General features: G+C 42.6%; 1 protein-coding gene and 1 long non-coding RNA gene across 3 annotated transcripts in view; both read right to left on the bottom strand.

Moving 5' to 3' along the window:
* Nucleotides 1–2,535, bottom strand: part of ANKRD28 (ankyrin repeat domain 28) — a 125,223-nt gene extending 122,688 nt beyond the window's left edge. For both annotated transcript variants that reach the window (XM_074861598.1, XM_074861607.1), the window contains exon 1: nucleotides 2,407–2,535. In XM_074861598.1, coding sequence (XP_074717699.1) covers nucleotides 2,407–2,433 — 27 coding nt within the window. In that variant the 5' untranslated portion in view covers nucleotides 2,434–2,535. The remainder of the gene's footprint in view (nucleotides 1–2,406) is intronic.
* A 10,374-nt stretch (nucleotides 2,536–12,909) lies between these two features.
* LOC141953343 (uncharacterized) lies at nucleotides 12,910–24,879 on the bottom strand. Its single transcript, XR_012631905.1, has 3 exons — nucleotides 24,826–24,879; nucleotides 13,768–13,903; nucleotides 12,910–12,996 (listed from the first exon to the last, which is right to left on the bottom strand). It is a non-coding gene; the product is annotated as an uncharacterized LOC141953343 (long non-coding RNA).
* Nucleotides 24,880–26,571: the final 1,692 nt, after the last annotated feature.

Genomic DNA, 26,571 nt, shown 5'->3' with positions numbered 1-26,571 from the left:
AAGCATATGGTTCAAGCAAACTAGGAGCATGTTTCATGAAATACTGAAGATAAACACCTCTACTTTCATATAGTACCACTATATGTTTTTTTGTAATGAGCAGGTGGTGTTATAATCTTAGCGCAGCATCTAGTCCTGAAGTCAAGACATCTTACAGCATACTGCAGAAAAACACTGACCTGGAGGAATTCTCTGTAATTAGCCAAACAGAGAGATTTCATGTTAATATGATTCCTCATGATTTTTGGCATTCTTAAAGAAAGCAATTCTAACAGAATTTAGTTTGTACTAACTGATTTATCAAGCAACGGACACTTATTCTGCAGAAATACAGCTGCTGCTAAAAATCCCTCCCTCTGCAACAGCCTCTTCAAAACCAGCACTCCTCTCCCTCTCTCCTCTGCCTCCTTTACCTCTCCCTACCCACCAACCACCTTTTAAATGAAAGAAGACTTCAGTTCCCAGTATATTGAAACACCTTTACAGATCCCTGAAGCCTCTAAAAAAATCCACCTCATACTTCTGGATTACAACCTGCATTATGATAGAAGCTAAAAGCCTCACATGCAGTACTCTGTTAGACCAGTGGTCCCACATAGACCACTATTTCACCCCAGCATCAGTCAACAGCAGGATCCTTCCCAGTACAGTACTTGCATGTTGACATAATCATGATGGGGTTTTTGTGAGTTAATTCACAGTTATTAGTTGCAGAAGAGTTGTATTTTTTGCTTTTAACAGAAGGGCTTATTTAATAGAAGAGATGAACAAGTGTTCATCTCTGTGGAGAGAGCCCCCCACGAAGCCTAAAACCAAACCTAACTCAAAGACACTAAGTGTATTTTGGGTCCACAATTGTTGCTCATTCACAGATGAAGTTCTGAAGAAGTATGAGACTTCACTAAGTTTATATAGAATACAGCAGGACATAAGGATCCCAGCCCTGTATTGCTAAACGTTTTTTTAGAACAAAATTCCAAGGGACCACACAACCTAAGTGTAAAAAGACAGGAGGTATATGCAGACTGATGAAAGGACTAGCAGGTAAGGATGAGCTGATACTGATCAGCATAACAAACAGACACAGGATACCAGTTGCCTATCCACTGCCAAGTTTCTAGGTGTTTTTTTTCTGTGGGGCATTTTTTTTTTGGGGGGGGGGGGGGGGGGGTCCAAGCATTCCAGTCAGTTACCTTAAGGAAGAGTATTCAAGGAGAACAATTTTTACAGAGAATTTGGTCTAACACCCATGAAAACACATTTTCTAGCAAGCATCTTTCTTTCTACACACGGCAAACTGGCAGCGCAGACCCTCCCACCTTTGTATCTTGATACCGCACAGGAGACAATAGGTAGGACAGGGGAGACACCAGAAAAGGACAGAGCAGCAAAGACAAGTATTTTTCATAACCTAGGATGGAAACCGAAGAGTCTAGCAAACAAAGAAGGGTGTGATGATGTGATGAAAGCAACAAACCACTAAAGGCACGAAAACCCTTCTGTTTTTCTGGAGGGGAGCACGGACTCGGGGAAGGTTTGTCAAAACCACGGAGAAGAAAGATACAGCAGCCAAACAAAAGATTTTAAAGGCCTGAGAGGAAAAGGTGGTGCGTGAAGGAAGGGACGAGCAGACAGCTCTCGGGCACGTGGAACTGCCAGCGGCAGCGCTGCCCCGGCCCGGGCCCGGCTCCGGGAGGAGCGGCGCCGGCTCCCGCTCCCGGGCACGCCGCCTCCCGCCGCGGCTCTCCAGCCGCCGCAGCCGGGTGTCTCCGGATCGATCCCCTCACGCCGGGCAGTCCCTCAGGCCCAGGCTCCCTGGCGCTCCCTCAGCGGCGCCCTGACCCTCTTTCCCTTCCCGAAACACGGGCGCGGAGCAGGGCTGGCCCGGGCGAGCCCGCGGCCACCCCCCCCCCCCGTCACCCCTCCTCCCCTCCCGAGGCAGGCGGCCCGGCAGGGACCCGCGGCCGGGGCAGCCCTACGCGGGCAGGGCGCCGTCCCTCCCCTCCCTCCGCCCCGGAGCCGGCCCGCCGCCGCGGCGGGGAGAGGAGGGCAGGGCAGGGCAGAAGCGGGCGGGCTCCCGCGGCCACCTGTTAGGCCCGATACCTGCGCGGGGCGGCGGCCCCCGCCCGCCCAGTGGGGCTACCGAGGGGGCACGGGCGACCACACCGGGAGCACATGGCGCCTCCCGGCGCCACACAGCCCCGTCCCCGCCGGGCCGCGGCAGCACCAGCCGCAGCCATGCTGCCTCCCCCTGCCCGCCGCCTGTCACACACACACACACACCCCCCACGGCGCGGAGGGGGCGGGGAAGGGCGCGCAGCCGCCGCGCCCGGCGGCACGGGAAGGGCGGGAGGAGAGGGGAGGGAAGGAAGAGGCGGGCGGCAACAGCCGCCCCCGCGAACCCACCTGCTCGCGGAGTTTGAGGAACACCATGGCGAGGCCGCCGCACCGACCGACCGGCCGCCTCCGGCCGCCAACGACTCGGCTCGACTCGGCTCGGCTCGGCTCGGCTCCGCTCCCCGCCCCGCCCCTCCACCGCCCGCGCGCCGGCCACGCCCCCCTCCTCGCCCGCCGCCGCCGCGGCCGCCGGCGGCGCCACCCCGCGCCGGGGCCTCACGCCGAACTCGCGGGCGGCGGCGCGCGGCGGGCCCGCCAGGGGGGCGGGGCCTTCTCCCGCCCCGCCCCTCCGGCCCCGCCCCGCCGCCCCGCCCCGCCGCTCTCTCCTCGCGCTCCTGAGGAGCTTCCTGAATTAACCGCCCGCCGGCATCAAAGGCGCCCGCCCGCGCCGCCGGCCGCGGCCCCGGCCCGCACCACCAAGGGCGGTGCTGATTGGCCCGCAGGAGGCGGGGCGGAGTAAGGGCGGTGCTGATTGGCGGGGCGGGCTGGCTAGGGGAGATAACGTGAGACGGGCACGTGGGGGCGGAGGGCGGCTGGGCCGGGCCGGGCCCAGGCGAGGGGTGGGGGAGTAGCGGTTCCGTGAGGAATCGCTGTGGTTTCCCCAGGCCTGGTCTTGGTGACCTGGCGAGAAGAGCCCTGGGGCGGGGGTTATAGGTACAGCCGGGCTCGGGGCTTGGCCCAGGGTGGGAGTCCTCCGGCACCCCTCGGCCTGAGGCAGCGCTCAGGCCCTGGTCCCTCCCCTCGGGGAAGGGCCCGGCACTCGCCTGCGGCCCCCCGGGGTGCGGGTTGTGTGAGCCCCTTCGCTGCCGAGGGGAGAAAGCGTCACCTTGTTCCCTACGAGAAGGTAGTTAATTCTAAAATGAGAAAGATTACTTCTCTAGGTATTAAATGTTCACCTTATTTAGGCAGAGGATCAGCAGAGATGTCACCTGCATAATTTTCATATTGTATTTTGAGAAGTAATTTACAGGCTTGGTGGTAGGCCTCTGCCCATCAAACACAAAGAACACCTTCACAGATAGGACTTAAAAAAACTCTTGTGAAAGGAACAAAAAGCAGCATACTGAACAGTGAAATTAGATGGTGTTGCTCTTCCATAAAGGGACACTGCAACCAGCCACCCCAGCACGATAACTGTGATTTGGAAGGGTTATTTTTCTCCTGAAATTTGATTCCCCGCCCCCCCCCCCCCCCCCAAAAAAAACCCAACAGACCAGAGAGGTTGGGTTTTTTGGAATTACATACTGCTACAGACCAAGTTTCTTGACTTTCCCAATGCTTAAACTGTGACTTCACCTTAACACTCTACATGTGGTTAATCTACTTTAAGAAGAAAGACGGTTTAATAAAGCAACTAAGTGTATTCTGTGAACACTCGTTTGTGTATTTTTGCCTCCACTCATGCACTCGTTGATTCCAGTAGAAGCCTGTCACGTGAACATGTTCTTTTGATGACTGGTTATATAGGTGCTACCTGAGGCAGATCTTTCATTATCTTTGAATACTAGTGGCCTAGTACTAGTGGGGTGTGCTTGTTAATGTTATTTTATTTTAACCAGTTAAGATTGCAATTCTGTTTTACCAGGCAAAGGAAAAAAACTCAACATTGTCCCACTTTATAAATCAATTTTATTGACATCTAGATATGTCCAGAAATGCTGATTATGGTGTTTTAGTTAATTTCAGATACCCCCCTATTTTAGTACTTGTGCATTGTATCTACGCGTTTTTTTGTTTGTTTGTGAGTAGAAGCATAGCATATGCAAATATGAAACAGGTAGATTCTGACACCATGCAAAATGGTTGAGGGCTGTGATAACAACATGGTAAAGAGACTGATGGTTGTGGAAATTAGAGATAATTTTATCAACGCAGTCAGTGAAGGAGAAAATGACATCAGGAAACACTGCCTTTGTCTGTCCCCAAATTAGATTGCTCATTTTCAAAGTGAAAAGAATGTGTGGGAGATGATAAAGTTCTGCTTCCTCCTGTGAAGCTTGTCAGTTTATGGAGTTATTCAGAAAAACACCTACTTTAAGTTCACCTGCTGTTTAGAGTAATTTCTGTATGTAGGTAAGTCATCATACATAAAAATGTCGCACCTGCAATCACTAGCACCTCTTGCAGCTTGGAGCCAGGCACTGTTTCAGTAGGGGAAGGTGCATCTTTATTGGTTCCCTGGCTCCTTACTCCAGTACTCAGGCTGTAGCTACGGACCAGGCCTGTTGGTTTTACCATATATACTTAAATATGTCATCGACCAACAGAACTCCAACCCCAGATCATTGTTATTTTTCTGTGAGCTGTAAGATAATATAGTATGAAAGAGTTTAAGTGGTAAAACATAGAAGTTACAATAGCGATCCTGGAGATACCCGTCTGTTTCAGTTTAAGCACCAGTGGTTGTTGAGGGCTTACATAGAAGGTGGATAACACAGAAGTGGGGAATTTTCTGAGCGTTGTTTCCCTGATATCAATCAGTTGCATGTGGATGCTTTTTCTCAAGTCACAATATAAATTATTGTCCTATTCTTATTCTGTGTTGAGCAGTCCAAATGGTTATTACAACTGGAACAAAAAGATGAGAATATCAAAACAAAATGATCTGATCTGCTAGTGTCCCACAAAATACAGTATTTGACTGAAGAGCAAGAGAAATAATAGAAATGAAACCTCAAAAGTTAGATGTAGCAGTGCTGTAAGGAAATGAGCACTTCTTGTTCATTTATTACCATGTATTTCAGTGTAAATTCACCTATGTTATTTTTAAATGCTGTCTTACAAGGTAGGTAACCGCCCAGGCATCACTTAGGAACATTAACAGAATGTTTCACAGACATCTGTGAGTATTGACATACAAACATACTGAAAGCCACGACATTTCTGATAATGTTCAGAATATGCATCCGCGGAAGTTAGAAATTTCCACAACACTTTAGATCGGACGGTTTGTAAGTTATTATCAACACAGCTCTCCTGCGGGCACGCTTTCAGCAGAGCACGATAGGCTTTAGCTGCTTGGCTCCCATTAATGTTAATGTTAAGTCTTCACACTGTAACTTATCCCACAGTGTGTAACACTACCCAGTGTTTTAAAGATAGGACCATATGTGCTACACTGAAATACATAATGGGATCAAATTGAAGGGACCATAGAAACCTTATACTGGAGATGTTTTGTGAACTCATCTGAAACATGCTCATGATTTATTTATTTTGCCAGGAATGCCTGTATACTTAGCTCTTTCTAACCAAGGGTTTCAACTCCAGCGAAGTAGGTATTTATTCATTTTTCATTCTTCTACATGGGTAAACAGGCACAGAGATCAACAGACTTACACGAGGTCGTGGCATGAGTCACTGCTGTGTCTAGGAATAGAATCCAGGAGACCTGATTGCCACTGCCCTCCTCCAAACACTGTCCCGTACGCCTAAATCAAAGCAGGGCTAATTCTATTGTTGCACAGAATACAAGGTGTCTGAAATCAATATAATGTTATCATTTCCTACAGAGGAATGCATTTATCTTTATGACCCTGAATCAGCATTACTCGGGAGCTAGTCTTCTGGTGGAAACAACACTCATTTTATAATGGTATGCTGTGAGCATCATCATAAAGGTTTTTACACATGCTGTGACACATTTTATCCATCAAAATCTAAAACAGTCAAGGATTTGTAATTCTGTCCCAGAGATTACATTTTGAATCATTGGCTGTTCACAGTTACTGATTGTAATGGAAACATATTGAATATCATAATGGCATCATCAATCAAATATCATCGATTGGCATTTCTAAAGCACCATTATGCTTATGGATGCTCATTTGACCAATTTTGTCCCTGTTTGGTGCAGACAGGAAGAGAGAGAACTCATGTACCCTCCTTATTCAAAGAACAAATTTAATATCCAGAGGAGGGTGGGGCAAATATGAGTGTCCTTTGTACAATCAGCAAGTGACAGGGGCCTGCCAAACAGCTGTAAGTTCCTATCAGTCACGTATTCTAAGGAAAATTCAATGAGAAGTGAGAGAAAATGGAAAATTAAGAATATATAGAGTGAGGCAACAATGGTAAGAAATTGTATCACTTGCATCTTGATGGGAAAAATGTTGTGGGGTGTTTGCAAGATGATTGGTTTGTCCTTATGCTGCCTAGTTGCCAGTATTACTAGTAAAGAATATACTAAACAATGGGATACAAAGGTGGCTTTTACAAAGGTAGCAATTTTGACTTGAAGTTGCATACTAGAAATCTTGTTCACATTTCTTCTACTTTAAATAGCATTCAACTTTTTTTTCCCTATAAAACTAAGTTTATCTTCTTCAGCTGGATAAATTAGAGTCTAAAAGAGACATAAGAAAGGTGTAAAGGACCCAGGGCTCTAGGCTGACTTTTACACAGAGGACAATTTTATCCCCAGTCTTCTTTTGATTTCATTTTTTAATAAGTCTCAAAATTGTCCAAACATTAGTGAAAAGGAGTTTTACACCTTTGGGAATGTCATCATAAAAGAGTATTAATTCTGAGTAGCTGTAAAGCCAAAATGAATCTAAATAGAAATAAATAAATTGTACCTTTAAATTTAACTGAGACAAGGAAAGAGAAAGAGAAGACACAATTAACATATTTTCTAGTATTAGCACATCCCAAGATGACTCCTTCTTAAAACACTGTGAATATCAGCACCCTTATACATTCTCACATAAACTTACCTTGAATTAGTGTTTACAGAATAGAATATTTTGTTATATATTTCTTTATATAAACAATTAGAATATTTTATTAATATTTTATTCATTTAACAAAGTATTCTGTTTGTTTATCTAAATAAACAAATTCCTCAAAATGTCCTTTTGCCATGCTCATTGTACCTCAGAGTGGACAATATTCAGTAACTGGAAACTCCAGTGGGATGTGATCTTGCAAATTATTTTTTCAGGCTTGTCCAGTTCTTCAAAGAGTAAAAAGCAAAGTGAAGCACAAAAGGGAATGAGTTTTGGTCAGTCATCTTGGCTAGCCGAACGCTTAATGCACCATAAGAGTCTTGTTGGGAGGTTTTACATGACCTGCTACACAAGGATATTTTGTTAAAGATGCATTTTACCAGTGCTCTAGCAAAGTATTAAATGGAGTAATAAGTGGAAGTAGTGGAAGTTATAAAGTGGAAATGCTGATTTTCATGTGAGAGGCAAAATAAAGGTTCTGACTTCTGAACAAGAAGTTTCTGAGCACCCAAACCCCTTGCTTTCTGATGATGGATGATGTAATTCTAATATCCCAGCCAGCTGCTCGTTTAGAGAAGATTTCTGCATACATAAATTTCCTCTCCTGATGAGCTAGAGATGCCTTATTGACTATATCCTCTGGTGTTTGCTTTCAGAGTGGTTTGGTTTCAATTGTGGGAAAGTGATTCCAGTGTATAGTTTACATATTTGGTTATAAAGCACTTAAGTAGTCATCAGGGTGGGGGGTGGGGGAATGAAGGAAAAGACATTTTTTCAAATAGTCAGATTCCAATTGAAATGAGACCTCTGAAAATTAGCTACATGTAATACAATGTGCGCTCAGAAAGGAGGACGATTTGGGATTCTGCTTTCAAAAGTTCCCCTTTCACACCCAATACTGCAGGAGTAGTTGCCATGAAAATGGGGCCAGTGTGTCCTGCAAACAAGGGTGAAGTTGAAGAAAAGCATGTTTTATCAATAACACAGTTACTGCAATAATGGTGAACTTTCTCAGCTCTCGTTCCCCTCAAGACTGCAATATAAACCAAAATACAGCAACTAGACACACCTAGTAATAATTTATTGCCTGCTGCCATTTTATGTAAATGGCTATTACACATATGAGTGTAGTAATGCAGCTGCATTATCTGAGAACCTCAGATAAAACTTTTAAGTTCATAAAATACACTTACAGGCTCCTTAATTGCTACAGCAGAGAGCATTTAATTGTCCAAGCACAGTGGAAGGATGATCACACTACATCCATTGTGGAATAAAGATTCTTTCATAAAGATGTCTTTCAAAAATGCCTTTAAAGCTGTTTTTTTCTTGAAGTACGATTTTTTTGAATACTTTGATGGTGTACGTGAGCCTACAGCCACACAGATATGTATGTAAACTCTTTTCAGATAAATACTTTTACCGTCTAAAGGAATAAAGTGCTTGAGGCAGAAGACAGGAATCTCTGGGTAACACTTCTGTGATGAATGTATTTGTCAACTGAGTGCCACAGCGATGAATTTTCAGGGAAGATGAAAAGGTTTTTCATGACAGCAAGAAATTTGTAACTCAAAGAAGAGAAAATGAAGCAAATAGTTTGCATTTATCTTTGCATCTTAATAGACAACCTTATTCCTGTTTTCATGATGTTGTCTTCATTCTCATGCTAAAGGATTTCCATTTGTATAAAATATTAAAAAGAAATGGAGACATACAGGTAAGGGTTAGTACTCTTGTCAGTCTCAGCAGACAGAGAACCTAATATATGGTTATTTTAGTCTGAGGTTTTTCATTAGTACTGACTCTAGAGCTGCTTTGGACCTGACAGTTGACATGCACAGAGAGAATGCATTATAACACCTACAACTTTATTATTAATTATGATTTGATAACTTGCTCCCCCCACTCTCCCCTAGAACATATGGCGTGGCAAATGAAATCAGAAAGGCATTTCAGCTCTTTGATAGCTGGGTCTGCCACTACAGCACTGAAATCAGTGTTTGTTTTCTCTTAGTGGGTGCAAAGATTGAGCCCTGAATGCAAGCAAGCTGTAGGCAGTGTGTTTTCTGCTCAGGATCTGTACTGGTGAACATGCTCTCCCTCCTCAACCATCAGAGCCTGAGTTTCTTAACTTGTAGGGCATGCTGCATAACCTGTACTTTCATTTTTTAAATAGCAAAGTATTATATTTTCCTTGGAAAAGAGGAGAGAATAACCTCCAGATCAGCCAGCACGGGGATGAATGTAATTAAAGCTCTTTTACTGAAGACATTAACACCAAATACTCCCTAAAGTACTGACTATAGAGTTCTACATTGCCATGAGGTGAATTTGATAAATTTAAATGTGTATACACAGAAATAGCATAATTAAATTGAAATACTGGAAAAGTTCCATGTAACATATTTGGCAATGCTCCTGTGCAGGCTACTGGTCTGTGCAATATAGTGTTGATTTAGGGAAAGACTTTGCATTTGCACACATGCCCATTAGTAAGTGAAGCAGAATGTGTATTGAAAATGCTTCACACACAGTGGATTTTTGTTTCTAAACCACGGGTTTTTCAATTATATAAAATATTCTAAAATGTATTTATTAGGTTTTCAAGAATTATGCCATGCAATCACACTAGAATTTAAAACACCTTGTGTTATCACAGTAGGTTTTAATTTGAACATCCTCTAAAATATGAATCTTGAAAGAGAATCGCCATTAGACCTTCCATAGATAAAATGCTACTTAGCTTCCTCCTTGCATTTGAAATATAGCCCAGACACCCCCACCCACACATAACTATATGTTATACCTGTATAAATATATATATATTTCCTTACTGCTGTCATTTAGAGCATTTGGCTATATGTTGATGTTTTAATTTTATTGTTATTATTTGCATTCGTGTTATAGCTAAGATTTCCTGGCATTAGTTTCTTTTGCAACTTTCCATAAATATCAAAGCAACACACTTCCAGCTGAAGAGACTCCGTTTCAGTAGTAGCCACTGTATGAGCACAGAACGAAAAGGCAGTTTCCTCTCCCAGAGATCATGCCCTGCAAGCCCAAGGCAAGCGGCAGTGGTGCAGGATGTGGAGACGAGGCAGCAGTGGCGGCTGGTGTCAGCTAGCGGGAAATCTGACCAGTGTCGGGTGCTCACAGGCATGATGCCTGGTCGGGGTCAGGGTTGGATTAGCTTTTGGTGGGCTCCTCACCATGGGCAGGGCTGAACAACTGCTGATGCCTGTGGCAAAGGGGCAGGAGTGCCTGAACAGTGGCAGACGAGGTTTGTGGGGGTCCCTTCTGCAGGGGGTTTGCATGGAGGAGGTTATGGTTATGGCACTGCCCAGACAAAGGTCAGACCTGCTGTCCCGCTCAGGGTGATTTCAAAGGTCTGAAATATTTGTGATGGGCACAAGCCAGTAAGGTCAAGGTGAATGAATCCGGCCATGCTTTTAACACCCTAGAAAGTAAATATATCCATCAGAGCATCACAGAGCATAAAGAGCCCTGAACCCACAGCTCCCTGGCAGCTTTTTGGCCGAAGGAAGCAAGTCGGTTTGCTGCATAGTGCCTCAGCCCGTGGTGCACCTTCCCCAGCCGCCCAGCACAGCCAGCCGCTAGCCTCGCGCTACGGCTGATCGGAGCAATGGACCAGCTCTACTGCGTGATCACATCTGGTGTTAGAGATTGTTAATAACTTCACTTGCAGAGACCGGCTAGAATTGTGCCTCTGCTTGCGCTGAGCAAATTAAAATAAAACGTAGCTCAAAAGTCCTTTTACTGGCTAAGACCTTTGCTCCTCCCACACAGAAAAACCCCATGCAAACCCCTTCACTTGACGTCTGGTACAGACATTTACATTTTCAGGTCTGAGGATGCTCTACCACCACCCTCTCAGCGTGGAAACGCAGCAATGCCCTCTGTGCTGATGTGGCCAGATCCTGCATAGAAAGGGCCATGGCTGCTTAGCCCATTGTTAACAGGTACATCTAGTTACTCACAAGGCAAGGCAGAAGTACTGTGCAAGGCAAAGTGATTTTGGCTGGGAATCATGCATTCATCCACCTGAAGTCAGTGTTTGTTTTCTTTTAATAGGCTTTTGGACAGGCCTGCATGAGGCAGAGCTGTGTGAGGACACACAGAAGAGGAAGGGAGGGAAGAAGAAAGTTGGCACTTTAGTTAGATTAGTAAAAAGCTGCCTATCACAATCCAGGATATAGATCTGTGTGTATATATTGGCAGGTCTGCGTGTGTTGAGCTGCAGATTTTCCCCTATGCAATCATTCTTGTGATTTCTCTTGGACAGTCAGTTATGCTGAGCTGGAACCGTCTCTCAAAAGCCAATTTTCCAACTCTGTCAAAATGCTTCAACAGCATAATAAATAATTCATATGGGCATACTCTGATCAGCCATAAAGCCACGAGGAGATAGCCATAATCTGAAAGTTTTACTAGTTCATGGAAGGTTTTGATCTTCAGAGGGTTTGTGAAATTAAATCAGCAGAGTGGGGGTAAGCAGTATTTCCTGAGGATGACCGACTTGGCAGGCTCCAGAGCAGGACATGACCCAAACCGGTGTGTGTGGCACACCAGCAGATCAGCAGCCCGGGAGCTTGCCTGCTGGTGCCGGGTGCCTGCAGCCTGGGGGCAGCAAGGCTCGCCCTGGGCTGGCAGCAAGGAATCATGGCCAGCCCCAGGTAGCAGGCACCCACAACAGCAGTCCGGAAAGTGTTGATCGACTTATCTTCCAGCTTCACTTTTCTGATACACAAGTGTCAGATGTGCTAGGTAGATGTACTAGGTAGATGAAGTCACCCAGATAAGACTGGGTATATTTTCTGAACATCATGAAAATCTCGGTTTATGGTTGTATCAAAGAAAGAATCCAGTCCCTGTGTTTGAAAAGTCTAAGAATGTGTATATTCAGTATTTCATGTATCCTAAAGTCTAAGATTGCAGCCAGGAAATAAAAAGAATACGACCTTTCTTGTTTTTAAAGACCTCATGACTTCTGCAGGCCTGACTCAGGATTTCTGAATGCTTGGGGAAATGACTACCCTCATTTCCATTCTCACACAGCCCCTTTTTCCAGCTCCCCCAAGCCAGCACGGTGCTCTTCCATGTTGAGAAACACCAGGGTGGGTGACTTGTGAGTTATCAGCTCTCCCCTCACTCTTTCCCATTCCTCAGCAGAGGAGTCTGGTGGTGAGGCTGCAGTTTCACAGGAGCTGGTGTAAGCAGCCCCCACTGCTGCCACCCCTCATTGCTGGGGATGTGAGCATCCTCAGATGCACCGCCAAGCACCCGCTTCTGCTACCTGGTCAGCCAGGCTGAAAAATACCTTTTTTCTTTCTGCTGCTTTTTTTTTTTTCATTTTTTTTTTTTCCTGAGCGATCTTTAACTCAGATCTGTCCACTGAGCCAGCTCATTGCACAGCCACAGAAATAATCCTACCAGCAATGGTCAAGGACAGCACATGGTGGGAGCCATGGGACTGCTTCCGCTGGCTGCTGCCAAAATGCATGTGTGTGGAAGCACATCCCGTTAGCAAGGCTGGGACGTCTCAGGGTGCTCTCTGCTTGAACTGGAGCCCTTGGGTCCTTGTTAAATGTGCTTTTTAATGAGTGTGGTAGACAGAAACTTTGTGATTTTTCTTCCTACTGAAACAATGTAAAGAAGCTGTGAGATAGCTGGTGATTGTTCATGTCAAAACAAACACTTCTGTGCAGGACACAACACATTTCCTTTGAAACATATAGGAAAGTGATATTAATTACCTCCCTAATTCCATATGTCGCTGGTTCCTCATTTTTGATCCGGAGCTATCCTGCTTGTCTTTGCCTCATTAATTCAAAACATCAGGCTTAAGAAAACTCTGGAGAGCAAACAAGGAAATCTTTGCTACCCCTTTTGTCATGTAAACTTAGATTTTCTTTCCTTTCTTCCAGGAAAAAAAAAAAAAAAGTAAATCCCTTTTCTTATGTCAGTTTCATTTAAGAATAATAAAAGTATTCTATTTGCATTCATACTGACCTATTTAATACTGTTTTTAAATACTCTTATTAAGTCTAATCATTCTCCCCAAAATAGATCTGCATTTAACAGTGTTTTATAGTATCCCATAGGTTACTCTCTATGATATATGAAAAGAAACATGGGACACTTTCTTTGCTGTCTCCCACAGCAGTCTAATAAAGAAAACAGTGAAACCAATTTTCTCCTCTGATATGTGTCCCAAAGACACTTTAATGGAGCCTGTGGTCTTTTCTGAGATTATATTTTATATTTACACTCTGTTCTAGTCCCTTTTGATTTAAGAAAAAAACCCAAAACCTTAATTTGAAAACAGGGAATATATTCAAATTCCATGAATACCCTTCCAAGGTATGGGAAGGGATAAATTAACTTCAGGATGTCAAGGGACAAAGGACTAGCTGAAAAACTACTAGCTCTCTATTACTATCATGTCTCTCTTAATTTGTAGCACAATACAAATCTGGGTATAAATCTGTAGCTGCTAAGCCCTGTGACTTGAGGATAAATCCCTACAATTCTTGGGTAATTGAATGACAGGGGCCTAGTGTTGGAGACATTTCTCCAGAAGGAAGTCACGGCTGCCCTCCAGAATGTGCACCTGGGTTCCTACCTGTGGAAGCAAAAGCCAGCGCTGGATTAGCTTTCATCCTCATAAATTGTCAGCAGGTAGTCAGTGTCCCAACCTGGACGGGGGAACTTGGCAGCCGTCAAGTCTCACAGGTGGTACACAGCTGCATGTACACATACTGTAACATTAACAAAAATGCAATTTTTCATAATTTCACTATTCATTATTGCATAATACACAAACATTTGTATGGTGTTAAATCTGCACAGCACATATAAATATATATAACATACATACATATTTATATTTATAAAGAAAATTTGTTATGTTTATTTAACAACTGAAATGGCTTCTAAAAAGAAAAAAAAAAGTACGTCAGGTTTTGCAACCCTCTTCAGAATCCTTGCACTAACCTTCCAGTGCAAAATTATCCCAAAGCAGTACACCTGCTTCTTGGTGCATCCAGGGAAAAAAAAGAAAAAGAAGTGTGGAGTCCTGAGAGGTTTCTGTTGCAGTGTAAGGCTGGCTGGAGTAAGAGGGGGTAGTTGGGACATACTTGAAACTCCAGCAATCTCCAAGTAGAGGTTGGGGCTCTCAGAAGCTGTTGCCATTGTCAGAAAGTATTTGGCTGTTCTAGTCTATATCCCCAGACTCGGGGACAACCGAGTGCGTGACTTTGTACCCTGCTTGCTGGTCTGGCCCTGCTGACTGCTCAGCTGCATTTGGGCATTTGCTTCAAAATGGAAAACAAAAAATCTGAGAGAGCTGCTGCTAACAGAATCATGTAGTTTAATGCGGTTAGAGTGCTACTACACCTTATTTCCAAGATCACATGCTGAGTGCCTACATTTTGCATGCAAGTAACAGAAAACACTGAAGTTCAGTTTCTAGGAAAAGAACAAACCTATTATATGATCAAGGGAAGCTATAACAGAGAACTGATCAAGATAAATCTGAAAGAGCAGTGTAAATCCATTAAGCTGGTAATTGTCTATGTGTGATAACCTTATTTTAGATACTACACTTTTCTTGTAGTAATACTGACACAGCACTATAAAATTCAGGGCTTCTTTTCATGTCTGCTCCATCCCAGTGGGATCTCTGCCTGAAATACTGCTCCAAGGGATACAGCACATAATCAGTCCCTTTGAAACAGCTTCAGTAATGCTGAATCCATATAGTGCGGATGCCAATTATGCTAATGAAACTGCAATGGGACTGTGCTTCTTGCCATCTTCTAACAGTGCTGTAAAACTATTGTCACACTCAGCAACTTATGTAGCATACAACCACATAGAGTACTGAAACTTGCTGCATGATGGAGGTGATGCCAAATGTTTCCAAAACCTAAGTTGTCTAAAAAGACGAAGCAAGCCACAGGTAACTGTAGAAAATCTGGGAATTTTTTTCCTATGTTTACTTTTCTACTTCTCCTATATTCACCTCTCCAGAAGATGCAAGACTAATGTAAACGATGTTTATACCATCCTCCTTTCTTGCTCCTTGTTTCCCTCCAAGGCAATGCTCCATCCTGAAGAGAAGGTACTGGGAAAGTATAGCGGGCTAGCAAAAGTTCAAGATGCCCCTGAGAAAAACAAAGACACATCTTTAACATCTTGTCTCTATTTCCTCTTTTGGGCTGATAAGATCTCTTTCAGAAATATGGCATCATGCCTTGGCTAGGCATTGCTTTAGGCTCAGACAGGACCAGTTGTGTGGTTTCTCTTTTCCTCTCTTGTGTCCTCTCACACAGCAACTCCTGTGGCAAGGACAACTCTTCTTCCCAGGCAAAAAGTGGGGGTCTCAAAACCTACATATTAAAGTACTTGAAAGTTCCCCCCTGCCCTTAAAATGCCCTTTGACTAGAAGCTGCACGTACTTTCTGTAGCTCCAAAATAAATGCCTCAATCAGGAGGCCAAGGAAAATCTAAAGACTTAAATTTCAACAGAGGGTGGTAGAATATGACCTCACCACATCACCTTAGGCTGTAATTTCAATTCAGATTTGCATATCAGGTGGACAGTACATATTTTTGCATAAATGACATGCACACCTGTGCATGCTTAGAGTTTAGAGTTTCTCCATCAATGCTACAGAAATGTCTTTACAGCCTGGCGATGTTATAATCATCTCTGTAATACATCATGGGCCAAGGTACAAATCAGCTTATGTGAACAACATTATTAAACCAAGTGCAAGGTCCTGCACATGGGTCGGGGCAATCCCAAGCACAAATACAGGCTGGGAGATGGAGGGATTGAGAGCAGCCCTGCGGAGAAGGACTTGGGGGTATTAGTGGATGGAAAACTATGAGCCAGCAATGTGCACTTGCAGCCCAGAAAGCCACCTGTATCCTGGGCTGCATCAAGAGAAGTGTGGCCAGCAGGTCGAGGGAGGGGATTCTCCTCCTCTACTCTCATGAGACCCAACGTGGAGTGCTGTGTCCAGATCTGGGGCCCCCAGCGTAAGAAGGGCATGGACCTGCTCAAGTGGATCCAGAGGAGTGCCACAAAAATGATCAGGGGGCTGGAGCACCTCCCCTGTGAGGACAGGCTGAGAGAGTTGGAGTTGTTCAGCCTGGAGAAGAGAAGGCTCTGGGGAGACCTTATAGCGGCCTTCCAGTACTTAAAGGGGGCTACAGGAAAGATGGGGAGGGACTCTGTATCAGGGAGGGTAGTGATAGGGCAAGGGGTAATGGTTTTAAACTGAAAGCAGGTAGATTTAGGTCAGGTATAAGGAAAAAATTCTTTCCTGTGAGGGTGGTGAGACACTGGAACAGGTTGCCCAGAGAAGCTGTGGCTGCCCCCTCCCTGGCAGTGTTCAAGGCCAGGTTGGATGGGGCTTTGAGCAACCTGGTCTAGTGGAAGGTGTCCCTGCCCATGGCAGGGAGTTGGAGCTAGATGATCTTTAAGGTTCCTTCCAACCCAAACCATTCTGTGATTCTTTGATTCTATGATTCTAGTAAGGCATACTGAGGACACTTCTAGGGTGTGGTGGCAGTAATTGATATAGATCATGAGAAGACACAGACAGGAATATGGATTCATCAGGAGTAAAAGCTTTCACACATGATTAGTCAGGAAAAAAGAAAATGGCAATGCAAGACTGACCACTCTACATTATTGGGCTATTACTTCTTGTATCAGTAGAAACTCCTTCCTTACTAGTTTTTTTCCACATTAAGTCCTACTCACATCACTACAATTCCAGGACTGCAGTGTTTCAGCAGCTCTTCATCCCTTCTTCATGCACTACCAATACTACAGTCTCATGGAAACAGCTTTGAAATCACCACTGCTGCAAATGCATCTGCCTTCAATTCTGTCATTGCTTTGTAGACCATGACAATTGCAGTCCACCATCTTTTTGTAAAATCAGTGAAACCCTACAAATTTTAACCTTTTGTTTAGTTTATAAAATAATAATGTGCTGTTGTGTTTTTCTGCCCTCTCAGCTGCCTTTGAAGGGATGTCTCATTAATGACACAAATTCCATGATAAGTGACAGATGCTTGGAATTACCGTTGTAGTTAATGGCTGACAGCTTTTCTGGGAATAGACTTCATTCTCTGTCATTCCTGCAAATCCATGCTTGAGCTCATGGTCCCTGAGTCACCTGCTCTGCCCCTGCTCCACACACTGCAGAGCTGTTCATGAAGCAGTTCCTAAATCCTTGTAATTTACAGCCTGTCATTTGAAAATGTGTCTTCACAAGTTTCAAAATGAGGTAGAAATACTAATTTTGTCAGGTATCCTGACATTTACTATGCCTTTTCTTGAGTCAGAGCCCAGAGATGTGCTATGATATTTGATCATTAGGCTGCTCAGATGCCCCAAACACAAAGTAATTTCCAAAATTAAGTTTCCAGGCACTGACATTACCACATAGTGCTGATAATGTTCAGAAAACTAATATTTATGTTTCACAAAATTTTTTTTTTTTAAATATTAAACATACTTATTATTTGCTTAACTGGTTCTTTATTGTTATTTCTCTCTAACATATAGCTCCATTTTAACTTAATTATGTTTGCCATCTGCTCAAAACTCTAAAAAGGGATTTGCTTAGAAAGTTTGCTTCTCCACCACAGGTAGCATTGCCTTTGACGCCAGAGCAAAGGGGCAAACAGCTGCCAGTACCCAAGAGAGTGCTTAGAAGAAAATGTCTCCATTTAAGACGAGGAGAGAGAATATGACATCCCACCATAGTGAGGCAGACCCTTCCCTCTGTATTTCACTGTAGACTTCAGCTTCCCATCCTCAGCCCTGAACTGTCACTAGATTTTGTATGAGAGGTTCCTTGTGCAACCTAGGCTTGAGGAGTACGGTAAACAGCAAATGGCTAGAAAATGTTACATTGCTCATGTGTTTCTGAGGATCATAGTGTTTCTAATGTATGATCTGAACTGCTCATTAGAAATGTTGAGATACACACGCTGGATAAAATGCCCTCAGAAAAACCTTATATGTCATACCTGGAGTAAGATGCATACAAAAAATGGAGAAAGATGCAGATGGGAGTAGGGAATAAAGGTATGTGGAAAACTCAACAATTGTATGGAATTTGCCTGTATCTTATGCTATCGGAAGCCTGAATAGCTATTTCATCATTTCTTGCTTGCTACTCACTGCTGCCACCACGTGTTACCACAGTTTTTTTCTGAAATAATAATAATAATGAAATAGAAACGCGTATACTGCTGTGGGCCAGAAGGACCTGAAAATTAGTTAGACAGTACCCACGTAAAAAGATGTGAAATGGGCAACCCATTCCTTGGAAGACTGGGCATTGCTGGAAACAGTATAACAAACTTCAGAAGAACCCCATATAAGCAAAAGCATAAAATTCTGAATTGAGGATTCACGCTATTTAATACCAGTAGAGTTTGTGGGTGTGTGTTAGGAAGTGCCAGGCTAGTGCAAGTACAGACACTGACAGTGTCTCTCTCCCATGCCTTCCTCTTGCACTTGGATCTTTTGTCATGCTTTTTGGGATGACATGCATTAATAATGAACAGATGTGGACTGTGCTCAGGAAAGCAGTTTCTTCCTAATTCCCACGATCTAGTAGTGCGCCTGTTCCCTAAGGAAAGAAAGCCAGTCTTCCAGTTTGGGCCTATTAAGAGTAACTGTGGATATTTTTACTGTCAGTATGAATGGCTAATTAAAAGGTTTTTAGCATTTGCTGTGTCTCCATGATACCAAATGTGGGTAAGTTTTATCCATGTCATTACACACTGTATTAAAAACAAACGAGGCTCAGACCTAGTAGCAAATTCCTGTAAGCTAAATTTCCCCCAGTGTGGCTTGATTCTCTGCTAATTTTATTTAATTTTAAATAACTATTTAAGGATGACATTTAAGTGAAGATCTGATGATAGCTAATCACAAGTTTACAGAATATAATTTCAATGGAATATCCTGATATGTGAGTAAAGGTTTATGTAACAATTTGCTGGTTTATGGTCATGTTGAGGGAAACAGGGAGCATGTGCACAGCTTAGCTCTTCTCTCTTCCCTCTGTCTTGCAAGGTCTGAAAGCACACGCCTAGGTATAGCAGTGTTACCAGTTCTCATGTTGGTTAATGTGTTACCAGCACATGCTCCTCAGCCAAGGAGTGATTTCAGAATATCAGCTTGCATTTAAAACACAAAAGCAAGTTTAGTTTCCAGCTTTTGTGACTGAGAGACAATGGATGGATAATTCCAGCTCCAAACCAAGAATGATGCTGAAGATGTGTATTAAATCATGTGACATTTTAGCCACTCATGTTTCTGAGGGACTGCTGATGCATATGACACTGATGAAAGTTTGTATAAAGTCAGTGGCCCTCTACACACGCGTCCTTGCAGCCAAATCTGTGTTTATATACCTCGCTGGATCAGCATGCTGGGAAATGATAGGGAGATAACACTCGGTCAGGTTGATGAGGAGGAGAGGAAATGAGAAGAACACAGATACAAAGGTCTGATCTTGCTTTGGTTAAAATATAGCCTATTTAGGAATTACTCCTGCTTTTGCACAGCATTTTTAATTCCAGTGCCTATAAGGAAGTCTTTGAGAAAACAGAACCAGCTTTATCACAGCAGTGCATGGCAAGGACACATGAGAAAACAGATGCAGCTTGAAGGAGGAGATGCTCTGACTGGATATAAGGAAACATCATGAGGGCAATCAAGTATGGGAAGACACTGCCCAGAGAGGCTGTGCAGTCTGTGTGCTTGGAGTTTTTCAAGGCCTGACTGAATAAAGCCCTAAGCACTCTGGTCTACCCTCGGAGCTGACCCTGCTTTGTGAGGAGGTTGGACAGGAGTCGTCCAGAGGTCCTTTTCCACTTGGGTTACCCCATGATGCTGTGATGCTATGAGCCTAAATGACAGCAAGAGCAGACTTCAGCAGTATTGAAAAGTAACGATCATGCACTAACATTAAAGCCTATATTTTAATAAACAGGACAGATTGAAGCAGTTAGTCTGTGTTTTCAAGGGTCAGTTTTCAAAGAAACATTAAAAAATGTGGGACTCCCATTCTATTCTGTGGGGCAGGAACACTGTATTGATGGGAGGAGAGAACAGAAGGAAACGCAGACTTGATTTGGTGTCAGTATAATGCTAGTGTAGGCATCACCTCTGTGATCACCCTGTGTCCTATTGAGATGTTTTCAAAAATACAGAAAGTACAAGGTCATTTCTGTAATAGGACCTAGGTCCCTCAGATGGAATGAAGTTCATTATTCCACTGACAACCCTCCTTGACATGGCATACTCTTCATACATTCCCCAGTTTTGGGCCTGATGGCAGGCACCTAGCAGTCTGTCTCAGGCTGTCCCTAATATTATGTAATTAACATTCCATTTTCTTCTTTTTGTTTTCTATTTCCAGCTCATCATGACGTCCTTCATTATAACATACCTTCCTGTTGCTTACTGCCCAACTCCTGGCCCTTAGTGAAGCAAGAAGAGAAGTAGATGCAAACACCAGGAGTGTCCTGTCATTAAAAACTGAGATTGTGTTTGATTTTCCTTTCTAGAACAGTGATGGTGAACCACTACTTCCAACTGATGGAGTCATGACACTATCTACTTGAGGGACAAGTTGGAGGAGACTTAGGTCCTCAGTCAGAGGTCCTCAGAGCTATTGTCTCTGACTCTTGGTTAAGGTTGTATGTCATTACAATGATGCTATGATGACATATATACTTTTGTGTTTGGCAGAGAAAAGTGCTTGTGGCTCCACTAATTTACTTCAAAGCTGATGTGGGTGTTCTGAGTGCTCTATAATCTTGAAACAATCAATGTTGCCTTACTGGAGATGTCACTACAGCATTTGATAGAAAACAGAAAAGAAAAAAAGGTGTGTATTTTGGAGGATGTGAAGGGATTCAAATCAGTTTAGAAGGATAAATAAAGGCAATGTTTCTTTAACAGGGTAATCCATATGAGACTTTCCTACCAAGTACAAAAGTATTTACATCAGCTACCTCTAGAGCAAGTCTAAAAAATATTGCAAATGATTTAGGCAGTCATTACATATGACCTTTGTTCTTGGCAACAGCACAAGGAAAGCAAGAAATAATTAAGCAAGTGACTGTTGAAAGCACTACTGACCAATTTCAACACCGAGTTTGTTTTCTGCTGCAGGATGTTTTTGCCTCTCGTTTCATTTTCCCATGTTGAAAGTAAGACACAAATATCATTTTAGTGTCTACAAATCTAGTTATGGTAATTAGCATTATACATTTAGAATTGGCATCAATTATTTTCATACATACTGCAGCATCCGGCATTACTGTTTATATTTTTATGTTTCTGGGTTATAAATTTTTTAGTACTTCTCTGGAATCTGCCAAGTAAGGTACACTGTGTTGCTGAGTTCTGGCAAAAGACAGCACTGAGCCAAACGCTTCTTCAAGGCATAAGAAATGAATAAGAAAAATCTTTTGGTGTTTTGCCCCTTCATCTCACTGAGCAGAACCAAAACAGTCTAGCTGCTCAAAGAATAGCATTGGACATCTGCCCTGACTACTGACAGGTGCTAAAAAGGCTTTCCAAAATGCCTAAGTATTTAGCTACCAAACTCCTCTTGATTCTCATGAAATTAGGCAGCTCAGCATTTGGAAAATCCCACTAGGGTCCAGATTCTTTAAGATATTTAAGCAGTTGTATAAAGATTGCAATTTTTTTAACATAAGAACCCAAACACATTTTATTTTTAGACATCTTCTGAAAAAAATTGTCCCCTTTTCTCTTACCCTAAACACTTGCAGTGAGATGCAATACAGCAAAATACACATGGGGAACCCCTTTTAAGCAAGTATATTACAGGCTAGTTTACCCTGAATATCTTTTTTCTCATCTCAGTTTTTATGAAAAAGAGAGAATATTTCTTGACATTATAAGAATTATAGATCTGAATATGTTTTGAATCTTCAGATCTATTACAGCAGACTCTCACTGGGATATTGCACTTGGAATATGATGACATTATCTACCCTGATAAAAGAGGACAGAAAACAAATCTGCAGGCTTTAGAAGTTCCAGGAATTCAAGTACAGAAGTAACAACAAATTCTTTCTGTGTAAATAGTAAAAATTGGACAGAGAGTGGTAGGTCCTACTAGAAAGTCAACCAAAAAAAAGTCAGTTGTGTATAAACACTTCTATTCCATTGTTTACCTATCCCAATTTCATTCTAATAATTGCAATCAAACTCATCAACATGCACCATTTCCAACTAAAATATCTCACAAATTGAATAGAAATCAACAATGACATGAAACTGTGAAAAGTCAAACATTACTCTTGAGTGCTGTGAGCACAGGCCAAGGAGAGTATGGATCTGGTGGAGAAAGCCATGGTGAGAGCAACAAATAATGCTATGTTATCAGACACTCTGTTCTATAAGCACAGGTTAAAAGAATTGAGTTATTGTATCAAGCAAGGAGAAGAACTAGAGCAGGGATGTGAAATATGTAAATGTTGAGAGAAGTGAAATGAACTACTATTTATTGGAATATCCCCTGTGGAGGGGTTGAGACCATAAAGGGCTTCCAATGCAGCAAGGAAGACTCAGGTTAGATATTAGGAGACAAAATGTTTAACTGTAAGGGCTAGTTTGAGACAGGACTAGGAGGCCTGGAGGGGCTGTGCACTTACCACCAGAGAGTGGCCTTAATAACATCCGCCTGATGTGGAAAAGGTCTGACTGGCTCTGCCACAAGACAAAAGGATGGACTAGATGAGCTCTTGTACGCCCTTCCAGCCCTCATTGCTGTGATTCTGAGAGTCATCATGCTGGAAAGCCTTTCTGTAATTATTTTGACCAGCAACACTAGTTCCCGTATCAAAACCATTTTATTCATGGGATACATGAGCACATGTAGATAGACATTCTCTGAGGAGTGGAGCATTGCATCCATCATTATATTATCATTTGTTTCTGAGTTATAACACAGTACTGTGGTCTAACTCAAGAAATTTGTGAGTTATGAAGAGCCCTGTTAGTAGAAAGCATCTGTTTTATTTCAGTGTTTTGAAGGTTAGAGGCTAGATGCTCAGCAGTAGCTTAATTTCTGTGGCTTAAAGGCTCACTGAGAGGCTAGCTTATGCCAAAAAAAGTTAGGGTTTATTATTTTTTCTTAAGATAACATTAAGAGAACTATTTTTTATAAATCTTTAAGTAATGAATGAACTTCCTCCATTATTTCACAATGTGTCTCCATAAATAACATGCCATTATGATAGTCACATTGTAAAGTTAAACCAATTAGAAACAAGTTAAATAACTGATATAGTTTAACAGTCCATGTAAGTAAATTACAAATGGTAAGCAAATAACTTTAATAGTAATAAATAGGTCTAAAACTGACATTGTGTCATAATGAAGCTAATTTTTAGAAACACGGATGATGATTTGCTTAAAAAAGAGCAGTTTAACCTTGACAGTGAATCCAGCTTTCAAGCCAGCCAGAGGAGATAGGAGCATGAAGTTATATTCCCAGATATCTATGTTATATTGGAAAACAGTGTCTTATGTGCAAGGGAATGTTTCCCCAGCATCAAAGCACGAATATAAACCAGTGGCATCTGAAAGGGAATGCCTACATGTGCACAGACTGATCTGGGGCTTTCTTTGGTCTTTCAGCTATAGGAAGACAAGAATGTGAGATGAAATCTAGTCCTAGGAAGAGCTGCTCTACATGTTGCTGATATTCCCCTGGACTCCAGGACTAAGCTACTTTACCTGAACTCTCATATTTGTGTATTCTTCTTGAAGAGAAGTCCTCTGCCACTCTTACGGGAGTTCAGTTTCCTATGTCTTCACCTTCCTGAATATATGCCAGTTTTCTTATTTAAACCGCTGTGTGCATTTCCATATAATCGAAAATAAAGATCTCTCATCTTCCTTCCTACAGAGCACTATAAATGCCACATCCCAGCCTGACATTTATTGACAGAGACAAAAGCTACTGACAGTTTATCAACCTCCCCTGCGCTCCTGGGAGAGGCTGCGGATGCAATACAGCCACCTGGGCAGTCCCTTGCGGTCACTGTATGCAATACTGGTAGAGAACAGGCACTGACAGTGCTCAAACACTGATGCAGAAAGAGCCCTTCTCAATGTTCCCCAAAACATTCCAGCCTCATACCCATACCCCCATGCCCAAGGATACCTTCCTGGGTTGTCCTTCCCAAGAGGTCTGGCCCACCACTTCCATTCTGTCCCTTGGCATGAAGAGTGTTTGGATACTGTCCTCCCTGCTCCTACCTACCCAGGGGGCTGGAGTCATTATATCCTGTCTTTCTGCATTTTTTGATTCTGTGCATCATCAACACTCTTTTCTGCAAATGGTTGGTATTTGCAGATTGGTTTTCCCTCAGCATGTTGAAAGAGCTGCTAGCCTTGTGGAAGACATCATCTCAGAACATAGGAACATCGGATAAAATGCACTATGAATTCCATTAAACTCCCATCATGGTTTGTCCTCTGTCATTAATAAGGTTGTTACTGCATCTCATGTTTATCATCACAGCCTCCTGTTGAAAGACCTGTCTGGAAGCATTTAATATTTTTACAGCTCGTCTCTGAGACTTTTTTTACCTTATTCACCAGCTATTCAATTCTGTTATGCATTGTGGCACAAGAAAAAGGTCCCCATCACAATTTCCTGAAGAATGAGCATAAGAATCAAAGTTAGATGTCAAAGTGCATTCACTGATAGCTATTTAAGGGAGCAAGCAGGATTATTCTGTTACTCACCAGCATTTTCTAATTCTTGGGTTAATGACAAGTCCATCACATCCTTTGCTCACCAAAAGCTATAATCAGAAACAAAATCTAGATGAGGCCATTTCTATTATTCTATAGCTTGTAAGGTTAATGTCCTGTGCTTTGAAATAACTCTTATTTCATTTCTATAGGACTTTAATAGTGTAAAACACATTATATTCACTGGATACATTAGTAATTATGTTCTTGTAGCTTAAAGCAGAATCATCCACTTTTCAGAAAAAAACCCCAACAAATCAAAGCTATGATAATGAATAAGGAAGAATAATTCAAGCTATGTTTTTTTGTTTCTTACTATCCTGGCATCCTTCCTTCTACTCTTTTCTGTTCAGCTTAAGTGATTTGACTTCCTAAGCCAATTCTTTAGCTAAATGAGTGCTCTAATTTTAGGTTTATCATATGGACTACAAGACATTTTCTTTGTGTGATTCTGCAGTGTGGTTTCCATACAGTCATTACTGTGTTGGGGGTCAGAAGAAGAAAGAACATTTAGACTCTTTTTCTAATTCATCCTGTGTATATTTGCAAGGAATTTAGTTCCAAGAAAGCTCTAAATAACAAAATGCATGGCCTCACAACATGCTGCAAAGTGCTCATTATTTGGTATCCTAATACACTCTGACTGCTTTTGCAAACAGATGCTCCAAATACTGTTCTTAATTAAATATCAAGGGTTGGATTCAAACGTTGGTCCATGCCAGCAGAAGATAGCACAAATCTTGGCACCAGGCCCCAATCCTACAAAAGGATGGTTGTGAATGCCTGAAATGCTTGCAGGCTCCCTTCTCTTGTGGGCAGACTTGCCAGACATCAGGATATGATTCAAAGAGTCTGGATTTGGGGGTGTTTCTGAGGTGTCAGGGCAGTAGTGCAGTCCAGATGGCTGCTTGACATCATGACTTGGGTATGCTTTGGACATGTTGCTCTCCAGTCAGGTTGGAGAGAGCTGCTTAGTCACATCATCAACAACCACCACTACAAATCTGTTGAAACTTTTAATGAAGATAGAGGAGTTAAAGTCGCTGAAGGAAGAACTATGAACTGAGCTTTCACTTAAACAATGCCTCTCTTTTTCTTATCACTTTATGGGATTTTTTCTGTTTAATAATGGATATGCAACAGTTTTTAGATTGTAATGGAGATGGTAAAATATTTATTTTGGAGGTGGGGAGTGGCTCTTAATACCTAGATTTTTGGTGTTCAGTCTTGACAAGGAGAGGAGATAAAACACTTGGAAGAGAGGCAGAGAAAAGGAAAGCACAGGTAGCAAAAGGGTCTTTTCTTTGAGCTGATGACTTCTGAACCACATTGACATTGCACAGTGTAACCTTTCTCGAGAAGGTTAAGTAGTTTTGGAGAGCACCATGACTGTACAGCCTTACTGGTCTGGTACCAGAGATTTCAAAGATTTCCAAAGATTCAGCATTTCAGATTTTCAAAGATTTAGCATTTGCCTGCAGTGTCAGAGCTGAAGAAAAGCAAGGACATAGCACAGTCAGATCAGCAATTGCATAATATATACTAATCCAGGTGAACCAAAGATTTTTTTTTTTAGAT

This window comes from Strix uralensis, chromosome 1 (genome assembly GCF_047716275.1).
Source record: "Strix uralensis isolate ZFMK-TIS-50842 chromosome 1, bStrUra1, whole genome shotgun sequence".
Classification (NCBI taxonomy): Eukaryota; Metazoa; Chordata; class Aves; order Strigiformes; family Strigidae; genus Strix; species Strix uralensis.
This window is presented reverse-complemented; position numbering and strand designations above follow the sequence as displayed.